This window comes from Oncorhynchus nerka, unplaced genomic scaffold (assembly GCF_034236695.1).
Source record: "Oncorhynchus nerka isolate Pitt River unplaced genomic scaffold, Oner_Uvic_2.0 unplaced_scaffold_959, whole genome shotgun sequence".
Classification (NCBI taxonomy): Eukaryota; Metazoa; Chordata; class Actinopteri; order Salmoniformes; family Salmonidae; genus Oncorhynchus; species Oncorhynchus nerka.
The window spans coordinates 228,638-249,950 of record NW_027040355.1 but is presented as its reverse complement, the minus strand read 5'-3'; the positions used below and the strand labels follow the sequence as shown (position 1 = coordinate 249,950).

At 45.2% G+C, this 21,313-nt stretch overlaps 1 protein-coding gene across 1 annotated transcript in view; it reads right to left on the bottom strand.

Moving 5' to 3' along the window:
- Window positions 1-797: 797 nt before the first annotated feature.
- Window positions 798-21,313, bottom strand: part of si:dkeyp-72e1.9 (syntaxin-binding protein 4) — a 155,762-nt gene continuing 135,246 nt past the window's right edge. Inside the window, exons 14-22 of the mRNA XM_065016601.1 lie at window positions 18,648-18,775; window positions 17,586-17,675; window positions 14,738-15,121; window positions 7,689-7,739; window positions 7,331-7,474; window positions 5,858-5,974; window positions 4,931-4,980; window positions 4,535-4,735; window positions 798-4,231 (exon numbers count right to left, since the gene is read on the bottom strand). Of these exons, the coding sequence (XP_064872673.1) occupies window positions 4,165-4,231; window positions 4,535-4,735; window positions 4,931-4,980; window positions 5,858-5,974; window positions 7,331-7,474; window positions 7,689-7,739; window positions 14,738-15,121; window positions 17,586-17,675; window positions 18,648-18,775 (1,232 nt within the window). The 3' untranslated portion in view covers window positions 798-4,164. The remainder of the gene's footprint in view (window positions 4,232-4,534; window positions 4,736-4,930; window positions 4,981-5,857; window positions 5,975-7,330; window positions 7,475-7,688; window positions 7,740-14,737; window positions 15,122-17,585; window positions 17,676-18,647; window positions 18,776-21,313) is intronic.

Genomic DNA, 21,313 nt, shown 5'->3' with positions numbered 1-21,313 from the left:
AGTCTGTTATGATGGAGAGGAGAACCAGATGATGTTTAGTCTGTTATGATGGAGAGGAGAACCAGATCATGAGTCTGTTATGATGGAGAGGAGAACCAGATGATGTTTAGTCTGTTATGATGGAGAGGAGAACCAGATGATGTTTAGTCTGTTATGATGGAGAGGAGAAACAGATCATTAGTCTGTTATGATGGAGAGGAGAACCAGATCATTAGTCTGTTATGATGGAGAGGAGAACCAGATCATGAGTCTGTTATGATGGAGAGGAGAACCAGATGATGTTTAGTCTGTTATGATGGAGAGGAGAACCAGATTATGTCTAGTCTGTTATGATGGAGAGGAGAACCAAATGATGTTTAGTCTGTTATGATGGAGAGGAGAACCAGATCATTAGTCTGTTATGATGGAGAGGAGAACCAGATGATGTCACAATTGTGTCTAGTGTTAGTCTGTTATGATGGACAGGAGAACCAGATGATGTCACAGATGTGTCTAGTGTTATGGTGATGTAATTAAAGACTGACACAAGCTGTTGGGTGGCTGCTAGTTCGCACAACCATTTAGAGGTACTACTTATAAACCCAGTATTACTACCAGGGTTGGGGTCAATTCAGAAAATTCAAGACTGCAACAAGAATAGTCCACATTGAAAATATATGACATTGTTGAATTGAATTGTACATTCACCTAACTTCACCTGAACCTTGATTACTCCCCTGTTGTAAGTCGGCTGGTATTGAAGTCAAAAACAGACATAGTCGAAATATATAGTAGGAAACTCCAGGTACACAGATGTATTTGAGGTTAATCCTTTATTAAAAACAGTAAAAGAAAGTTTGGAGGCCACACACATAATGATGCAATCTAGTTCAATTACAGGACTACATGTCAGTCAGTTTGGTAAAGCGTGTGCATTTAACAATATTAACACCTCGGACACATTTAGCTACAGTCTTATTAATGTTACATGACCTCCTGTTGTTCACATCTCCTTGACTTGTGTCCCAAAACTCTCTTTCTTTCCTGAAGTGTGCACTCGTTCACTACTCCATACAAATGGAAAATACATGGGCTAGACTCTAGAGGGAGTTCCATATTCCAGTCATGTCCTTTGAAATCCATAAAGGAAAGTGAACGAGTGCACACTTTGGGAGAAAGGAGAGATTATTGGGACGCAGCCCATATATCCCACCACACAGGTATCGTTATCATACAACCTATTGTTTTAAACAAGACAGTATAACTCATGTTTTTGTCTACATTCCTGAAACCAAACATTTGATTCCACAGTTGGATGTTGAACGACAGGTGGTCAGAACCAGAACCATGCAGTGATAGTATGGTACTGATGATGTTTCCAGTTGAATGTTGAACGACAGGTGGTCAGAACCAGAACCATGCAGTGATAGTATGGTACTGATGATGTTTCCAGTTGGATGTTGAACGACAGGTGGTCAGAACCAGAACCATGCAGTGATAGTATGGTACTGATGATGTTTCCAGTTGGATGTTGAACGACAGGTGGTCAGAACCAGAACCATGCAGTGATAGTATGGTACTGATGATGTTTCCAGTTGGATGTTGAACGACAGGTGGTCAGAACCAGAACCATGCAGTGATAGTATGGTACTGATGATGTTTCCAGTTGGATGTTGAACGACAGGTGGTCAGAACCAGAACCATGCAGTGATAGTATGGTACTGATGATGTTTCCAGTTGGATGTTGAACGACAGGTGGTCAGAACCAGAACCATGCAGTGATAGTATGGTACTGATGATGTTTCCAGTTGGATGTTGAACGACAGGTGGTCAGAACCAGAACCATGCAGTGATAGTATGGTACTGATGATGTTTCCAGTTGGATGTTGAACGACAGGTGGTCAGAACCAGAACCATGCAGTGATAGTATGGTACTGATGATGTTTCCAGTTGGATGTTGAACGACAGGTGGTCAGAACCAGAACCATGCAGTGATAGTATGGTACTGATGATGTTTCCAGTTGGATGTTGAACGACAGGTGGTCAGAACCAGAACCATGCAGTGATAGTATGGTACTGATGATGTCTCCAGTTGGATGTTGAACGACAGGTGGTCAGAACCAGAACCATGCAGTGATAGTATGGTACTGATGATGTCTCCAGTTGAGATACACTGCTTTGCGTTGTGTCTCAATACTCGTCGTTGGCTTCCTTCCTCGTCGCCTTTCCTTCATTAGCACTGAGGAAGTATCAGTTGTTTTGAGTTGATAGACACCGGCTGGATCTCAATACTCTTTCATTACTTCCTTTCCTTGTCTCCTCCGCTCATTTCCTTTCCTTCAGGACCTCTAACAGGTGAAAGGATTGGATGGCTTTCCACCATATTGCTTTTTTACCTACAGTATCACTTCTTTCCATATCACTGATCATGAAGGAAAAGGACACAAGGAAAGGACACAAGGAAAGGGAGCTAGTTACGACTATCGAGACACAGCCACTGCTAAAAGGCCATTGTTGTTGTTTTTCCCATTCTTTTTGTTATTGTCTTGGTGACATAACCTCAATCTCAGAGGACAAGCCAACAAACTGTGGGTTATGGAACGGAACTTCCACACAGCTGTCGCTATGGAGACGCAGTTCTAACAGAAGTCACGGAACATATGTGATATGACAGCGTAGTAAGTATTCACAGAACTCAACAGTAAGGAAGAAAGGAATCCTCATAGACAAAGCCTTGAACGAGCTTCAACTGACACAGACATACTATAGTAAGCTCTGGCTTGGTCCAGCGGATTTGTTTGTGTGTGTGTGTGTGTGTCTGTGTGTGTGTGTGTGTGCGTCAGTCAGAAGATGTGGAGAAGGACATCAAAGGAGAGTGCAATATTTCTTTCAGCTTAAAGATTTACAAGGTTTTATAATAACAGCAAAAGCAGACGTCTCGGCGTCGCCATGACAGCTCGTGCAGGTCCTAAAGCTTCTTCCTCTACCTCGGTATCCGTAACAGAAAATGGGCTTTTCCAGTACAAAATCATCTTCAAAAGAGACAGACAGTTCATCAGAGCACTTCAGTATAAGGGACAAACCGTTTCTGTACACAGGGTCATCACCATGGTGACACGATGTCATCAGGATGAGACGCTTTGGATCAGGGCACATCGTCCACGTTATCCTCTCTCTCTCTCTGAAGTATACACATACAGGGCACTTACTGTAGCCATGGCGATACAGCTATAGACACAGCTAGGGCTAGGTTCCAATGCCCTAGTCTGGCTTCTTCTCCTCACCTCTGGGAACTGTTGTTAGCAAAAATACACATTTCTGTCCCGTCTCAGATAATGAACACAAACGTCTTCATCTCTCTTCGTGTCCTTGAGGACCGCTGATCCCAAAAATAAACGGATGGAACCAATTTGACGAGCAGCCAATGTCATACCGGCATATTGAACGTCACTATCCGGTCTCTCCAGATTTCAGTGGTCAGGAAGGATACAAGGAAATAGGATACAAGGAAATAAGACATGAGAGAATTCATCTTTTACAGAGTATTGGAACTCATGGATAGAAAGGTTCAGTGCATCATCATCATAATCATCAGCATCATAGCTCATGCTGTATGTCTGTACACCTACACACCCAACGGTAGCGCCTTGGCTTTGTAGTGCTGTCTAATCGGCTACGGCAAGCTCTTTGGAACAAACTGAACTGCATCTACAAGTCTCTGCCATTTCACCTCAAAACCTGCTATCCTTCCCAGGAAGGGGAGATTCTCCCAGTTGAGAATCTCCCCTTCGTTCACATTCTGACAAATGCTAAATATCAACAGAGAAACGTAAGTACACACACAGCTGTATTAGAAAACAGATAAACTAGAACATTTTGCGGTTAATCGGTAAAGCAATCCCAGAACATTGACTGAAGCCTCAACTAATGACAGTAGTTCATTTTTAAAGAGTTGTAAGTGTTTTCTTTCTTTTTTACGCACACTGCATAGCATCCTACATACAGTCTGTCTGGTTGTCTCTCTCAATCTGTCTGTCGGTCTTTTAAAGGGTCGTTGGTAGTTTTTAGGTAAACGTAGTCAGCCAACCACTGTGTTCGTCTGAGCCTAGTCCCCAGCCACGTTGTTCTTTTCACGTCCTCGTAACGTTCTCTAAAACGCTCTCTGTGACGTTCTCTGAACGTTCTCTACTGGCGGCGCTTGTCTTTGGCTGGATCTTCTGTAGGAGATGTCTGAGCCGGCGAGCTATGAGGGCTGAGGGAGAGAGGGAGGGAAGGAGGAGAGGTGAGGGAAGGAGGAGAGAGGGAGGGAAGGAGGAGAGAGAGAGGGAGTAAAGGAGGAGAGGTGAGGGAAGGAGGAGAGAGGGAAGGAGGAGAGAGGAGAGGGAAGGAGGAGAGAGAGAGGGAGGGAAGGAGGAGAGAGGAGAGGGAAGGAGAAGAGAGGAAGGTAATGAGGAGAGGAGAGGGAAGACTATACCTATCAAATACTCAGAGGCCATATTCCATCTAGATACAGATGGGTTGTGAGTGGAAGTAAGTGCTGATCGTACATACTTACTGTGTTGCCCGGTTAGGGTCCATGGCTGGGTCAGGTGGTTCACCCACCTCTGAGTCACTGAGAGGGGCTGTATCATCGGTGCTGCTCAGGGATCTGACCCCCTCCACCAGCTCCCTGGCCTCTGCAGCTAACTGGCAGGCTGGGTCTGGGATGGGAGAGGGGGTCTCTGGACTGTCTGTGGCTGGAGAGGTCCTGCTACTCCTGTTAGTACACATACATACGTTCACACACACACACACACACACACACACACACACACACACACACACACACACAGACACACACACACACACACACACACACAAAAACCCTCCGGTCAGATCAACAGACTGTCAGAATGAACAAACATTTGAAGAATTGTCATAAAGGAGTTACATTTAGAAGATAAGCACTTACCCATTTTCCATTCCAAACAAGCTGGGGGTGGTGAGCACTTTGTGAACATTCTGAGAAATAAACACAGTCAGCCAGTCAGATAGCCAGTCAGTTAGCCAATCAGTTAGCCAGCCAGTCAGTCAGCCAGTTAACCAGTCAGTCAGTTAGCCAGTTAGCCAGCCAGTCAGTCAGCCAGTTAACCAGCCAGTCAGTTAGCCAGTCAGCCAGCCAGTCAGTCAGCCAGTTAGCCAGCCAGTCAGTCAGCCAGTTAACCAGCCAGTCAGTTAGCCAGCCAGTCAGTCAGCCAGTTAACTAGCCAGTCAGTTAGCCAGGCAGTCAGTCAGTCAGCCAGTCGGACAGCCAGCCAGTCAGTCAGTCAGCCAGTCAGTTAGCCAGCCCGTCAGTCAGCCAGTCAGTTAGTCAGTCAGCCAGTCAGTTAACCAGCCAGTCAGTCAGCCAGTCAGTTAGTCAGTCAGCCAGTCAGTTAACCAGCCAGTCAGTCAGCCAGTTAGTCAGTCAGTTAGTCAGTCAGCCAGTCAGTTAACCAGCCAGTCAGTCAGCCAGTTAACCAGCCAGTCAGTCAGCCAGTTAGCCAGCCAGTCAGTCAGCGAGTTAGCCAGCCAGTCAGTTAGCCAGTCAGCACAGAAATCCACATACATAAAACTAGAAAGTATTTTTGAACCACTAGGTGGCAGTACAGGTTCAGAACATAACAGAGCGTGCCCAGAGAGGCGTCAGCTAGGGCTCACAGGTAGGTGTGTTACAGAACCTGTGTGACTGTGTTTACAGTTGAGAGGTGGGCAGGTGAGTGTTGTTGTAAAGGTGTGGTACAGGTGTAATGTTACCTGTGTGAAGCCCAGGAGTTAGTTGTATGAGAGGTGGACAGGTGAGTGTTGTTGTAAAGGTGTGTTGGGGGTGAGTCACAGGTGTGTTACAGGTGTAGTGTACCTGTGCGAATCCCAGTAGTTTCTTGTTGGAGATCTCCAGGTGTCTTCTGCTCAGCTCAGACTTCCTCAGCTGACAGTCAATCATTGACAACTTCCTGTTTAACTCCATCACATCTTCCTGGAGTACAACACACACAATCACTTCCTGTTAAACTCCATCACATCTTCCTGGAGTATAACACACAGAATCACTTCCTGTTTAACTCCATCACATCTTCCTGGAGTATAACACACAGAATCACTTCCTGTTAAACTCCATCACATCTTCCTGGAGTATAACACACAGAATCACTTCCTGTTAAACTCCATCACATCCTTCTGGGGTATAACACACAGAATCACTTCCTGTTTAACTCCATCACATCTTCCTGGAGTATAACACACAGAATCACTTCCTGTTTAACTCCATCACATCTTCCTGGAGTATAACACACAGAATCACTTCCTGTTAAACTCCATTACATCCTTCTGGGGTACAACACACAGAATCACTTCCTGTTAAACTCCATCACATCCTTCTGGGGTACAACACACAGAATCACTTCCTGTTAAACTCCATCACATCTTCCTGGAGTATAACACACAGAATCACTTCCTGTTAAACTCCATCACATCCTTCTGGGGTACAACACACAGAATCACTTCCTGTTAAACTCCATCACATCCTCCTGACTAGTGTTGTCCTGCTGGGTCACAGTATTTTAGGGTAGAAAAGACTAGTGTTGTCCTGCTGGGTCACAGTATTTTAGGGTAGAAAAGACTAGTGTTGTCCTGCTGGGTCACAGTATTTTAGGGTAGAAAAAGACTAGTGTTGTCCTGCTGGGTCACAGTATTTTAGGGTAGAAAAGACTAGTGTTGTCCTGCTGGGTCACAGTATTTTAGGGTAGAAAAGACTAGTGTTGTCCTGCTGGGTCACAGTATTTTAGGGTAGAAAAGACTAGTGTTGTCCTGCTGGGTCACAGTATTTTAGGGTAGAAAAGACTAGTGTTGTCCTGCTGGGTCACAGTATTTTAGGGTAGAAAAGACTAGTGTTGTCCTGCTGGGTCACAGTATTTTAGGGTAGAAAAGACTAGTGTTGTCCTGCTGGGTCACAGTATTTTAGGGTAGAAAAGACTAGTGTTGTCCTGCTGGGTCACAAACTTGTCCTGCTGGAGTGTTTTAGAAATGGAGAAGTCTGCTGCCCTCCACTGCAACCAACCTGCACATCTTACTGACTGCTTTGTCATCACTTGTGTCTGCAGCCCACCCAGACAACTCTAGTCTTTTCTTCCATTAATTGGTTTTAAGTCTACCTTAGTAGCTTCCAGACCCTTCTGTTTCTTGTGTCTGCAGCCCACCCAGACGATTCTAGTCTTTTCTTCCATTAATTGGTTTTAAGTCTACCTTAGTAGCTTCCAGACCCTTCTGTTTCTTGTGTCTGCAGCCCACCCAGACGACTCTAGTCTTTTCTTCCATTAATTGGTTTTAAGTCTACCTTAGTAGCTTCCAGACCCTTCTGTTTCTTGCCCGCCAGTTGGTTCTTCAGGTCTTTGATCTCAGCCTCTAGCAGTGTAATGACCTCTTCATAGTCCTGCTCTGCACTGTTACTCTGTCTGTCTCTCTGCACTGCATCCGCTACCTGCAGGGGTAGAAGAAGAAGAAGATGATGAAGAAGAAGAGAAGATGAAGAAGTACCCAAGGTCTAACAGAAATTCAACTTCCCATTTCCAACGGAAATTCAACTTGGGACACATACCAACCGTACTGCAGACATTTACACAAACTGAGTACACAAACTGTACACAGAGAGACCATGGAGCAGCTGTGGGGGTTTATTAGTGGATAAATATTACCTGCACACGAGTCCTCAGACGACTGTTCTCCTCCACCGTCGCACACGCTTTCTGATGGAGGGAGGGAGAGGGAGGGAGGGAGGGATGGAGAGAGAGGGAGGGAGGGAGGGATGGAGAGAGAGGGAGGGAATGAGGGAGGGAATGAGGGAGGGAGGGAGGGATGGAGAGAGAGGAGGGAGGGAATGAGGGAAGGAAAAAGAACGAGTGTGTTAATACAACTATGCCTGGCAAAGATAGGACAAGATAGATAAGATACGTCAGGATACGATAAGATAGAATACAATAAGATACGATAGGATACGATAGAATACAATAAGATACGATAGGATACGATAGAATACAATAAGATACGATAGGATACGATAGAATACAATAAGATAGGAAAGGATACGATAGGATATGATAGGATAAGATGAGATACGATGAGATACGATACGCTGCGATACGATGGGATACGATGGGATACGGTGGGATACGGTGCGATACGATATGATGGGATATGATGGGATATGGTGGGATACGCTGGGATACGGTGGGATACGGTGGGATACGATGGGATACGGTGGGATACGATGGGATACGATGGGATACGATGGGATACGCTGGGATACGCTGGGATACGATGGGATACGGTGGGATACGGTGGGATACGGTGGGATACGGTGGGATATGGTGGGATATGGTGGGATATGATGGGATACGATGGGATATGGTGGGATACGGTGGGATATGATGGGATACGGTGGGATATGGTGGGATACGGTGGGATACGATGGGATACGGTGGGATATGGTGGGATACGGTGGGATACGGGGGATACGGTGGGATATGGTGGGATATGATGGGATATGGTGGGATATGATGGGATACGATGGGATATGGTGGGATACGGTGGGATACGGTGGGATAAGGTGGGATACGGTGGGATACGGTGGGATACGGTGGGATATGATGGGATACGGTGGGATACGGTGGGATACGGTGGGATACGGTGGGATACGGTGGGATATGGTGGGATACGATGGGATACGGTGGGATACGGTGGGATATGATGGGATACGATGGGATACGATGGGATACGGTGGGATACGGTGGGATACGGTGGGATATGGTGGGATATGATGGGATACGATGGGATATGATGGGATACGGTGGGATATGATGGGATACGGTGGGATATGGTGGGATACGGTGGGATACGGTGGGATACGGTGGGATATGATGGGATACGGTGGGATATGATGGGATATGGTGGGATACGGTGGGATACGGTGGGATACGGTGGGATACGGTGGGATACGATGGGATACGGTGGGATACGGTGGGATACGGTGGGATATGGTGGGATGGGATACGATGGGATACGGTGGGATATGGTGGGATATGATGGGATACGATGGGATACGGTGGGATATGATGGGATACGGTGGGATATGATGGGATACGGTGGGATACGATGGGATACGGTGGGATATGATGTTATACGATGGGATATGATGTTATACGATGGGATATGATGTTATACGATGGGATATGATGTTATACGATGGGATACGATGGGATATGATGTTATACGATGGGATACGGTGGGATATGATGTTATACGATGGGATACGATGGGATATGATGGGATATGGTTGGATACGATGGGATATGATGTTATACGATGGGATACGATGGGATATGATGGGATACGATGGGATATGATGTTATACGATGGGATACGATGGGATATGATGTTATACGATGGGATACGATGGGATATGATGTTATACGATGGGATACGATGGGATATGATGTTATACGATGGGATACGATGGGATATGATGGGATATGGTGGGATACGATGGGATATGATGTTATACGGTGGGATACGATGGGATATGATGGGATATGGTGGGATATGATGGGATATGATGTTATACGATGGGATATGATGGGATATGGTGGGATACGATGGGATACGGTGGGATATGATGTTATACGATGGGATATGATGGGATATGATGTTATACGATGGGATATGATGTTATACGATGGGATATGATGGGATATGATGGGATATGATGGGATATGATGTTATACGATGGGATATGATGGGATATGATGGGATATGATGTTATACGATGGGATATGATGGGATACGGTGGGATATGATGGGATATGATGTTATACGATGGGATACGATGGGATATGATGTTATACGATGGGATACGGTGGGATATGATGTTATACGATGGGATATGATGGGATACGATGGGATATGATGGGATGGGATATGGTGGGATACGATGGGATATGATACGATGGGATACGATGGGATATGATGGGATACGGTGGGATGGGATATGATGGGGATACGGTGGGATATGATGGGATACGGTGGGATATGATGGGATACGGTGGGATACGATGGGATACGGTGGGATATGGGATGGGTGGGATACGGTGGGATATGGGGATACGGATATGATGGGATACGATGGGATATGATGGGATATACGGTGGATATGATGGGATACGGTGGGATACGATGGGATACGATATGATGTTATACGATGGGATATGATGTTTATACGATGGGATATGATGTTACGATGGGATATGATGTTATACGATGGGATACGATGGGATGTTATACGATGGGATATGGTGGGATATGATGTTATACGATGGGATACGATGGGATATGATGGGATACGATGGGATATGATGTTATACGATGGGATATGATGTATGGGATATGGGATATGATGGGATATGATGTTATACGATGATGGATATGATGTTATACGATGGGATACGATGGGATATGATGGGATATGGTGGGATACGATGGGATATGATGTTATACGATGGGATACGATGGGATATGATGGGATATGGTGGGATATGATGGATATGATGTTATACGATGGGATATGATGGGATTGGGATACGATGGGATACGATATGATGTTATACGATGGGATATGATGGATATGATGTTATACGATGGGATATGATGTTATATATGATGGGATATGATGGGATATGATGGGATATGATGTTATACGATGGGATATGATGGGATATGATGGGATATGATGTTATACGATGGGATATGATGGGATACGGTGGGATATGATGGGATATGATGTTATACGATGGGATACGATGGGATATGATGTTATACGATGGGATACGGTGGGATATGATGTTATACGATGGGATACGATGGGATATGATGGGATATGGTGGGATACGGTGGGATACGGTGGGATATGGTGGGATATGATGGGATATGGTGGGATATGATGGGATACGGGGATATGATGGGATACGATGGGATATGATGGGATACGGTGGGATATGATGGGATACGGTGGGATATGATGGGATATGATGGGATTATGGGATACGGGGATACGATGGGATATGATGGGATATGGTGGGATACGGGATATGATGGGATACGGTGGGATATGATGGGATACGATGGGATATGATGGGATACGGTGGGATATGATGTTATACGATGGGATATGATGGGATATGGTGGGATACGATGGGATATGATGGGATATGATGTTATACGATGGGATACGGATACGATGGGATATGGTGGGATACGGTGGGATGGGATATGGTGGGATATGATGGGATACGATGGGATACGATGGGATACGGGATACGGTGGGATATGGGATGGGGATATGATGGGATATGATGGGATACGATGGGATATGATGGGATACGGTGGGATATGATGGATATGATGGGATACGGTGGGATATGATGGGATACGATGGGATATGATGGGATACGGATGGGATATGATGGGATACGGGGATATGGTGGATACGGTGATGGATTATACGATGGGATATGATGGGATATGATACGGATATGGGATGGGATACGATGGGATACGGTGGGATACGATGGGATACGGTGGTGGGATATGGTGGGATATGGTGGGATATGGTGGGATATGATGGGATACGATGGGATATGATGGGATACGGTGGGATATGATGGGATACGGTGGGATATGGTGGGATACGGTGGGATACGGTGGGATATGATGGGATACGGTGGGATATGATGGGATATGGTGGGATACGGTGGGATACGGTGGGATACGGTGGGATACGGTGGGATACGGTGGGATATGATGGGATACGGTGGGATACGATGGGATACGGTGGGATATGATGTTATACGATGGGATATGATGTTATACGATGGGATATGATGTTATACGATGGGATACGATGGGATATGATGTTATACGATGGGATACGGTGGGATATGATGTTATACGATGGGATACGATGGGATATGATGGGATATGGTTGGATACGATGGGATATGATGTTATACGATGGGATACGATGGGATATGATGTTATACGATGGGATACGATGGGATATGATGTTATACGATGGGATACGATGGGATATGATGTTATACGATGGGATACGATGGGATATGATGTTATACGATGGGATACGATGGGATATGATGTTATACGATGGGATACGATGGGATATGATGGGATATGGTGGGATACGATGGGATATGATGTTATACGGTGGGATACGATGGGATATGATGGGATATGGTGGGATATGATGGGATATGATGTTATACGATGGGATATGGTGGGATACGATGGGATACGGTGGGATATGATGTTATACGATGGGATATGATGGGATATGATGTTATACGGGGATATGATGTTATACGATGGGATATGATGGGATATGATGGGATATGATGGGATATGATGTTATACGATGGATATGATGGGATATGATGGGATATGATGTTATACGATGGGATATGGGGATACGATATGGGATATGATGTTATACGATGGGATACGATGGGATATGATGTTATACGATGATGGTGGGATATGATGTTATATGGAGATACGATGGGATATGATGTTGATACGATGGGATACGATGGGATATGATGTTATACGATGGATATATGATGTTATACGATGGGATATGATGTTATACGATGGGATATGATGGATATGATGGGATATGATGGGATATGATGTTATACGATGGGATACGATGGGATATGATGGATATGGTGGGATATGATGGGATATGATGTTATACGGGATATGATGTTATGGGATACGATGGGATATGATGTTATACGATGGGATACGATGGGATATGATAGGATATGGTTGGATACGATGGGATATGATGTTATACGATGGGATATGATGGGATATGATGTTATACGATGGGATATGATGTTATACGATGGGATACGATGGATATGATGGGATACGATGGGATATGATGGGATATGATGGATATGATGTTATACGGATACGATGGGGGATATGGTGGGATATGATGGGATATGATGTTATACGATGGGATATGATGGGATATGATGTTATACGATGGGATATGATGGGATATGATGTTATACGATGGGATATGATGTTATACGATGGGATATGATGGGATATGATGGGATATGATGTTATACGATGGGATATGATGGGATATGATGGGATATGATGTTATACGATGGGATGGGATACGGTGGGATATGATGTTATACGATATACGATGGATATGATGTTATACGATGGATACGGTGGGATATGATGTGATACGATGGGATATACGATGGGATATGATGATGTTATACGATGGGATATGATGTGATATGATGGGATATGATGTTATACGATGGGATATGATGTGATATGGTGGGATACGGTGGGATACGATGGGATATGATGGGATATGATGTGATATGGTGGGATACGATGGGATATGATGTGATATGGTGGGATACGATGGGATATGATGGCATACGATGGGATACGATGGGATACGGTGGGATACGGTGGGATATGATGTGATATGGTGGGATACGATGGGATACGATGGCATACGATGGGATACGATGGGATATGGTGGGATAGGATGTTATACGGTGGGATATGATGTGATATGGTGGGATACGGTGGGATATGGTGGGATATGATGTGATATGGTGGGATACGGTGGGATATGGTGGGATATGATGTGATATGGTGGGATATGATGTGATATGGTGGGATATGATGTGATATGGTGGGATATGATGTGATATGGTGGGATACGGTGGGATATGATGTGATATGGTGGGATAGGATGTTATACGGTGGGATACGGTGGGATATGATGTGATATGGTGGGATATGATGTGATATGGTGGGATAGGATGTTATACGGTGGGATACGGTGGGATATGATGTGATATGGTGGGATATGATGTGATATGGTGGGATACGGTGGGATACGGTGGGATATGATGTGATATGGTGGGATACGATGGGATACGGTGGGATATGATGTGATATGGTGGGATATGGTGGGATGTGATATGGTGGGATATGGTGGGATATGATGTTATACGGTGGGATAGGATGTGATATGGTGGGATATGATGTGATATGGTGGGATACGGTGGGATATGATGTGATATGGTGGGATACGGTGGGATATGATGTGATATGGTGGGATAGGATGTTATACGGTGGGATATGATGGGATACGATGGCATACGATGGGATATGATGGGATATGGTGGGATATGGTGGGATACGATGGGATATGATGGGATACGATGGGATACGATGGCATACGATGGGATACGGTGGGATATGGTGGGATACGATGGGATACGATGGCATACGATGGGATACGATGTTATACGGTGGGATACGGTGGGATATGATGGGATATGGTGGGATATGGTGGGATACGATGGGATACGATGGCATACGATGGGATACGATGGCATACGATGGGATACGATGGGATATGGTGGGATATGATGTTATACGGTGGGATACGGTGGGATATGATGTGATATGGTGGGATATGGTGGGATATGATGTTATACGGTGGGATACGGTGGGATATGATGTGATATGGTGGGATATGGTGGGATATACTAAATACAATATAATACTGCTTCATCAACCTATTCTTAAGCATTGTGATTGGCTGAGTCTGGTTGTCACTCACCTCTGAGGTGTTGTTTAGCTCCTCCTCCAGGGTCGACTTGCTGTGCTCTGTGTCCCGGGGTAGTGTAGGAAAACCATCAGGTTGACTGACCTGGGGTAATGTAGGAAAACCAGCAGGTTGACTGACCTGTGGTAGTGTAGGAAAACCATCAGGTTGACTGATCTGGGGTAGTGTAGGAAAACCATCAGGTTGACTGACCTGGGGTAGTGTAGGAAAACCAGCAGGTTGACTGACCTGGGGTAGTGTAGGAAAACCATCAGGTTGACTGACCTGGGGTAGTGTAGGAAAACCAGCATGTTGACTGACCTGGGGTAGTGTAGGAAAACCAGCAGGCTGACTGATCTGGGGTAGTGTAGGAAAACCAGCAGGCTGACTGTGATTGGACTGTGAACAAAGTTGAAGTCAATTCAATGTTACTCTGATACACATTGCACATTGTAAAATAGTAACATTGTATATTTAAGCAATAAGGCCAGAGGGGGTGTGGCCAATATAAACTATAGACTATATAAACGTCCTCTCACTGTCAACTGCGTTAATTTTCAGCAAACTTAACTTAATGTGTAAATATTTGTATGTACATAACAAGATTCAACAGTAAACTGAGCAAACTCCACAGACACGTGACTAACAGAAATTGAATAATGTGTCCCCTGAACAAAGGGGGGATCAAAATCAAAAGTAACAGTCAAGTATCTGGTGTGGCCACCAGCTGCATTAAGTACTGCAGTACATCTCCTCCTCATGGACTGCACCAGATTTGCCAGTTCTTGCTGTGAGATGTTACCCCACTCTTCCACCAAGGCACCTGCAAGTTATTGGACATTTCTGGGGGGCCTTAGCCCTCTGATCCAACAGGTCCCAGACGTGCTCAATGGGATTGAGATCCGGGCTCTTCGCTGGCCATGGCCAAGACATTCCTGTCTTGCAGGAAATCACGCACAGAACGAGCAGTATGGCTGGTGGCATTGTCATGCTGGAGGGTCATGTCAGGATGAGCCTACAGGAAGGGTACCACATGAGGAAAGAGGATGTCTTCCCTGTAACACACAGCGTTGAGATTGCCTGCAATGACAACAAGCTCAGTCCGATAATGCTGTGACACACCGCCCCAGACCATGACGGACCCTCCACCTCGATCCCGCCCCAGACCATGACGGACCCTCCACCTCCAAATCGATTCCGCTCCAGAGTACAGGCCTCAGTGTAACTCTCATTCCTTTGGCGATAAACGCGAATCCGACCATCAACCCTGGTGAGACAAAACCGCGACTCGTCAGTGAAGAGCACTTTTTGGCAGTCCTGTCTGGTCCAGCGACGGTGGGTTTGTGCCCATAAGCAACGTTGTTGCCGGTGATGTCTGGTGAGGACCTGCCTTACAACAGGCCTACAAGCCCTCAGTCCAGCCTTTCTCAGCCTATTGCGGACAGTCTGAGCACTGATGGAGGGATTCATCCGGGAAGGACACACTTCTCCAGCGTGCCAGTGACCATCGAAGGGGCCAGTGACCATCGAAGGGGCCAGTGACCATCGAAGGGGAACATTTGCCCACAGAAGTCGGTTATAACGCCGAACTGCAGTCAGGTCACGACCCTGGCGAGGACGACGCAGATGAACTTCCCTAAGACAGTTTCTGACCGTTTGTGCAGTAACTCTTCGGTTGTGCAAACCCACAGTTTCATCAGTTGTCCGGGTGGCTGGTCTCAGACCATCCCACAGGTGAAGAAGCCTGATGTGTAGGTCCAGGTGGCTGGTCTCAGACCATCCCACAGGTGAAGAAGCCTGATGTGTAGGTCCAGGTGGCTGGTCTCAGACCATCCCACAGGTGAAGAAGACAGATGTGTAGGTCCAGGTGGCTGGTCTCAGACCATCCCACAGGTGAAGAAGCCAGATGTGTAGGTCCAGGTGACTGGTCTCAGACCATCCCGCAGGTGAAGAAGCCTGATGTGGAGGTCCTGGGCTGGTTAATCATGGTCTGCGGTTGTGAGGTTAGACGTACTGCCAAATTCTCTAAAACAATGTTGGAAGCGGCTTATGGTAGAGAAATTAACATTAAATTCTCTGGCAACAGCTCTGGTGGACATTCCTGTAGTCAGCATGCCAATTGCACGCTCCCTCAAAACTATAAATAATTGTGGCATTGTGTTGTGTGACAAAACTGCACATTTTAGAGTGGCCTTTTATTGTCCCCAGTCCAAGGTGCACCTGTGTAACGATCATGCTGTTTAATCAGCTTGTTGATACACCACACCTGTCAGGTGGATGGATTATCTTGGTAAAGGAGAATTGCTCACTAACAGCGATGTTACAGCTAAACACATTTGAGCACAACATTTGAGAGAAATAATCTTTTTGTGCGTGTAGAACATTTCTGGGATCTTTTATTTCAGCTCATGAAACATGGGACCAACACTTTACATGTTGTGTTTATATTTATGTTCAGTATAACGATAAATATATATTATGTTATTTGTTCAACATTTTCATTTCAGTATGATTTATTATTACATTGACATTATATTTAGTTATAAATTAAAAAGTGATGAATTATGTTGAGAAAAGCTATTAGTTTAGCCAGTGGTTATAACACTACCAGTTGCAGTGGATATGTGAAAATGAGTGTTAAAAAAGTTTGATGTAATTGAATGTGATATTCACAGCGCTCTCTCTCTCTCTCACCCCCCCACACACACACACAGATACACACACACTGACACTGACACACACACACACACACTGACACACACACACACACAGACACACACACTGACACACACACACACACACACACGCACACACACACACACACACAGAGAGATGTGATGTTTGGACAGGAGTGTGAGTTCACCTTGAGTTGTTTAATCTGGTTCTGCAGCTGTTTCACCTCCGCCTGAAAGTGCTCCAGTTCTTCACTACTGTAGGAATCTGAATCAAAGGTCTGATACACAGCAATGAGGTTAGACTGGAGTTAGGGACTGTACGTGTACACACACCCCCATGTACACAAACCCCATGTACACAAACCCCATGTACACAAACCCCATGCACACACACACTCACACACACACTCACACACACACACACAAACCCCATGTACACAACCCCATGTACACAAACTCCATGTACACAAACCCTATGCACACACACACTCACACACACACACAAACCCCATGTACACAAACCCCATGCACACACACACACTCACGCATACAATGATGTGAGAAGCACACACACACTCACACACACACAAACCCCATGTACACAAACCCCATGCACACACACACTCACACACACACTCACACGCACACACAAACCCCATGTACACAACCCCATGTACACAAACCCCATGTACACAAACCCCATGTACACAAACCCCATGCACACACACACTCACACACAAACCCCATGTACACAAACCCCATGCACACACACACTCACACACACACACACACAAACCCCATGTACACAAACCTCATGCACACAAACCCCATGCACACACACACACTCACGCATACAATGATGTGAAAAGCACACCCTTCATCTGACAGGGAACATTACAATGGAAGTTTTAGAGGAAGGCAGCTCTCAAAGACTGTGTGTGTGTGTGTGTGCGCGTGTGTCAGTGTGTGTGTGTGTGTGTGTGTGTGTGTGTGTGTGTGTGTGTGTGTGTGTGTGTGAGACAGGGACCGTCACAATGAAGCTCTTAAAGACATCTTTGATGATTCCCTTGTGTTGCTGCAGGGTGTAAATCTCCTCTAAGAAACACGGTCTGTAAATCCTCTTCACCAACTCAAACTTCACAAAGTCACACACGCCTCAAAGTCAGGAGGAGCCTCAAGGACTCCATAACAAGAACTTAATAAACCCAGTACTTTGAAACAAGAAGCACAAGTCAATGTTGTTTTCTTACCGGGGAGTGGAAGGCAGAGGTGTCCATCAAGCTAGCTGCTTCGTGATAGGAGAACATGAACTCTTTCTGCCCTAGTCCCGCCTCCTCCAGATTCTCTTGGTAGACGTTGCGTGTGGCCTCAACAAAGTCTGCCCGGCGACAACAAACGCAAAAGAAAACACAGAGGAGCCAATCAGAACCCCTATACCCTATGTAGTAGCTTGTGAATAGGAAGACATTGAGAACACAATGAACAGGTCAAAGGGATATTGGTGTGACGGGTCGGGTTCAAGTCCATTTTAATTCCAGTTTCATCAATGCTTCTCTATGAGACTTCTTATTGTGTAGAAATGTTGTTTACCACCTGAATTAACTGAATTGAAATGGACAGACATGGCTGCTGTTTCCAGCCCCTAAGCAACTTTGCAGTATATGTTTTTTCGTGTTTTATTTAGCTCAGAACGGGTTTTTTGTTGTTGCGTTATTACATACAAACGGAAATAACTTTAAGATATCAGAGCGGCGTTAACTCACTAGCATTTCAACCAGAAATACAACTTTCCTGAATTGGATCCTTTGTTCGTACCCTCCAAGGCTACTGAACTTATCCCAGAGGCTGCTCCAAGACGCCGCCGGCGGAGAAGAGGTATTCGGAGTAGACTTTTAGTTTGACTTAGGAGGTGTGCACTCCATCCACGGCTTCCGAGTATATTACTACATCGTGTTCAGTCCCTGGACTGAATAAAGTAGACGAGCTCAGGGCGAGGATCTCCTTCCAGACAGACATCAGCTACTGTAACATATTTCTGTTCCACGGAATCATGGCTCTCTCCAGATATACTGTCCCTGTCTATACAGCCTGCTGCGTTCTCATTAGATCAAGTAAGATAGAAATAAAGAACTCTCCGGGAAGAAGAAGAAAGGTGGAGGTGTATGTTTCATGATTAACTACTCATGGTGTGATTGTGGTAACGTACAGGAACTCAAGAACCTTTTGTTCACCCGACCTAGAATTCCTCACAATCTCCTCCCGGGAGAATTCTCTTCTGTCATCGTCACAGCCGTGTATACTCCCCCTCAAGCCATTACCACGACGGCTCTCAAGGAACTACACGGGACATTGTGCAAAATGGAAACCACATATCCTGAGGCAGTATTTATTGTAGCTGGGGACTTTAATAAAGGAAATCTGAGGAAAACACCTCCAAAGTTCTATCAACACATTACCTGTAGTACTAGCGCTTCTAAAACTCTGGACCATTGTTACTCTCTCTTCCGGGATGGCTACAAGGCCCTCCCCCACCCTCCTTCCGGGAAAATCAGATCACAACTCCATTCTGTTCCTCCCTTCCTATAGGCAGAAACTCAAACAGGAAGTACTGGTACTAAGGTCTATTCAACACTGGTTCTGACCAATCGGAATCCATGCTTCAAGATTGCTTTGATCACGTGGACCGGGATATGTTCCCGGGTTGCCTCTGAGAATAACATTGATGTATATACAGACACGGTGACTGATGTCATCTGGAAGTGTATAGGGGATGTTGTTCCCACTATTACGATTAAAACCTATCCAAACCAAAAACCGTGGACAGATGGCAGCATTCACGCAAAACTGAAAGTGCGAATCACTGCATTTAACCACGGCAAGGTGACTGGGAATATGGTGGAATACAAACAGTTCAGTTTCGTAAGGAAATCAAACAGGCAGAACGTCGGTACAGAGACAAAGGCAATTCATCGGCTCAGACACCAGACATACAGTGCCTTGCGAAAGTATTCGGCCCCCTTGAACTTTGCGACCTTTTGCCACATTTCAGGCTTCAAACATAAAGATATAAAACTGTATTTTTTGTGAAGAATCAACAACAAGTGGGACACAATCATGAAGTGGAACGACATTTATTGGATATTTCAAACTTTTTTAACAAATCAAAAACTGAAAAATTGGGCGTGCAAAATTATTCAGCCCCCTTAAGTTAATACTTTGTAGCGCCACCTTTTGCTGCGATTACAGCTGTAAGTCGCTTGGGGTATGTCTTTATCAGTTTTGCACATCGAGAGACTGACATTTTTTCCCATTCCTCCTTGCAAAACAGCTCGAGCTCAGTGAGGTTGGATGGAGAGCATTTGTGAACAGCAGTTTTCAGTTCTTTCCACAGATTCTCGATTGGATTCAGGTCTGGACTTTGACTTGGCCATTCTAACACCTGGATATGTTTATTTTTGAACCATTCTATTGTAGATTTTGCTTTATGTTTTGGATCATTGTCTTGTTGGAAGACAAATCTCCGTCCCAGTCTCAGATCTTTTGCAGACTCCATCAGGTTTTCTTCCAGAATGGTCCTGTATTTGGCTCCATCCATCTTCCCATCAATTTTAACCATCTTCCCTGTCCCTGCTGAAGAAAAGCAGGCCCAAACCATGATGCTGCCACCACCATGTTTGACAGTGGGGATGGTGTGTTCAGGGTGATGTGCTGTGTTGCTTTTACGCCAAACATAACGTTTTGCATTGTTGCCAAAAAGTTCAATTTTGGTTTCATCTGACCAGAGCACCTTCTTCCACATGTTTGGTGTGTCTCCCAGGTGGCTTGTGGCAAACTTTAAACAACACTTTTTATGGATATCTTTAAGAAATGGCTTTCTTCTTGCCACTCTTCCATAAAGGCCAGATTTGTGCAATAT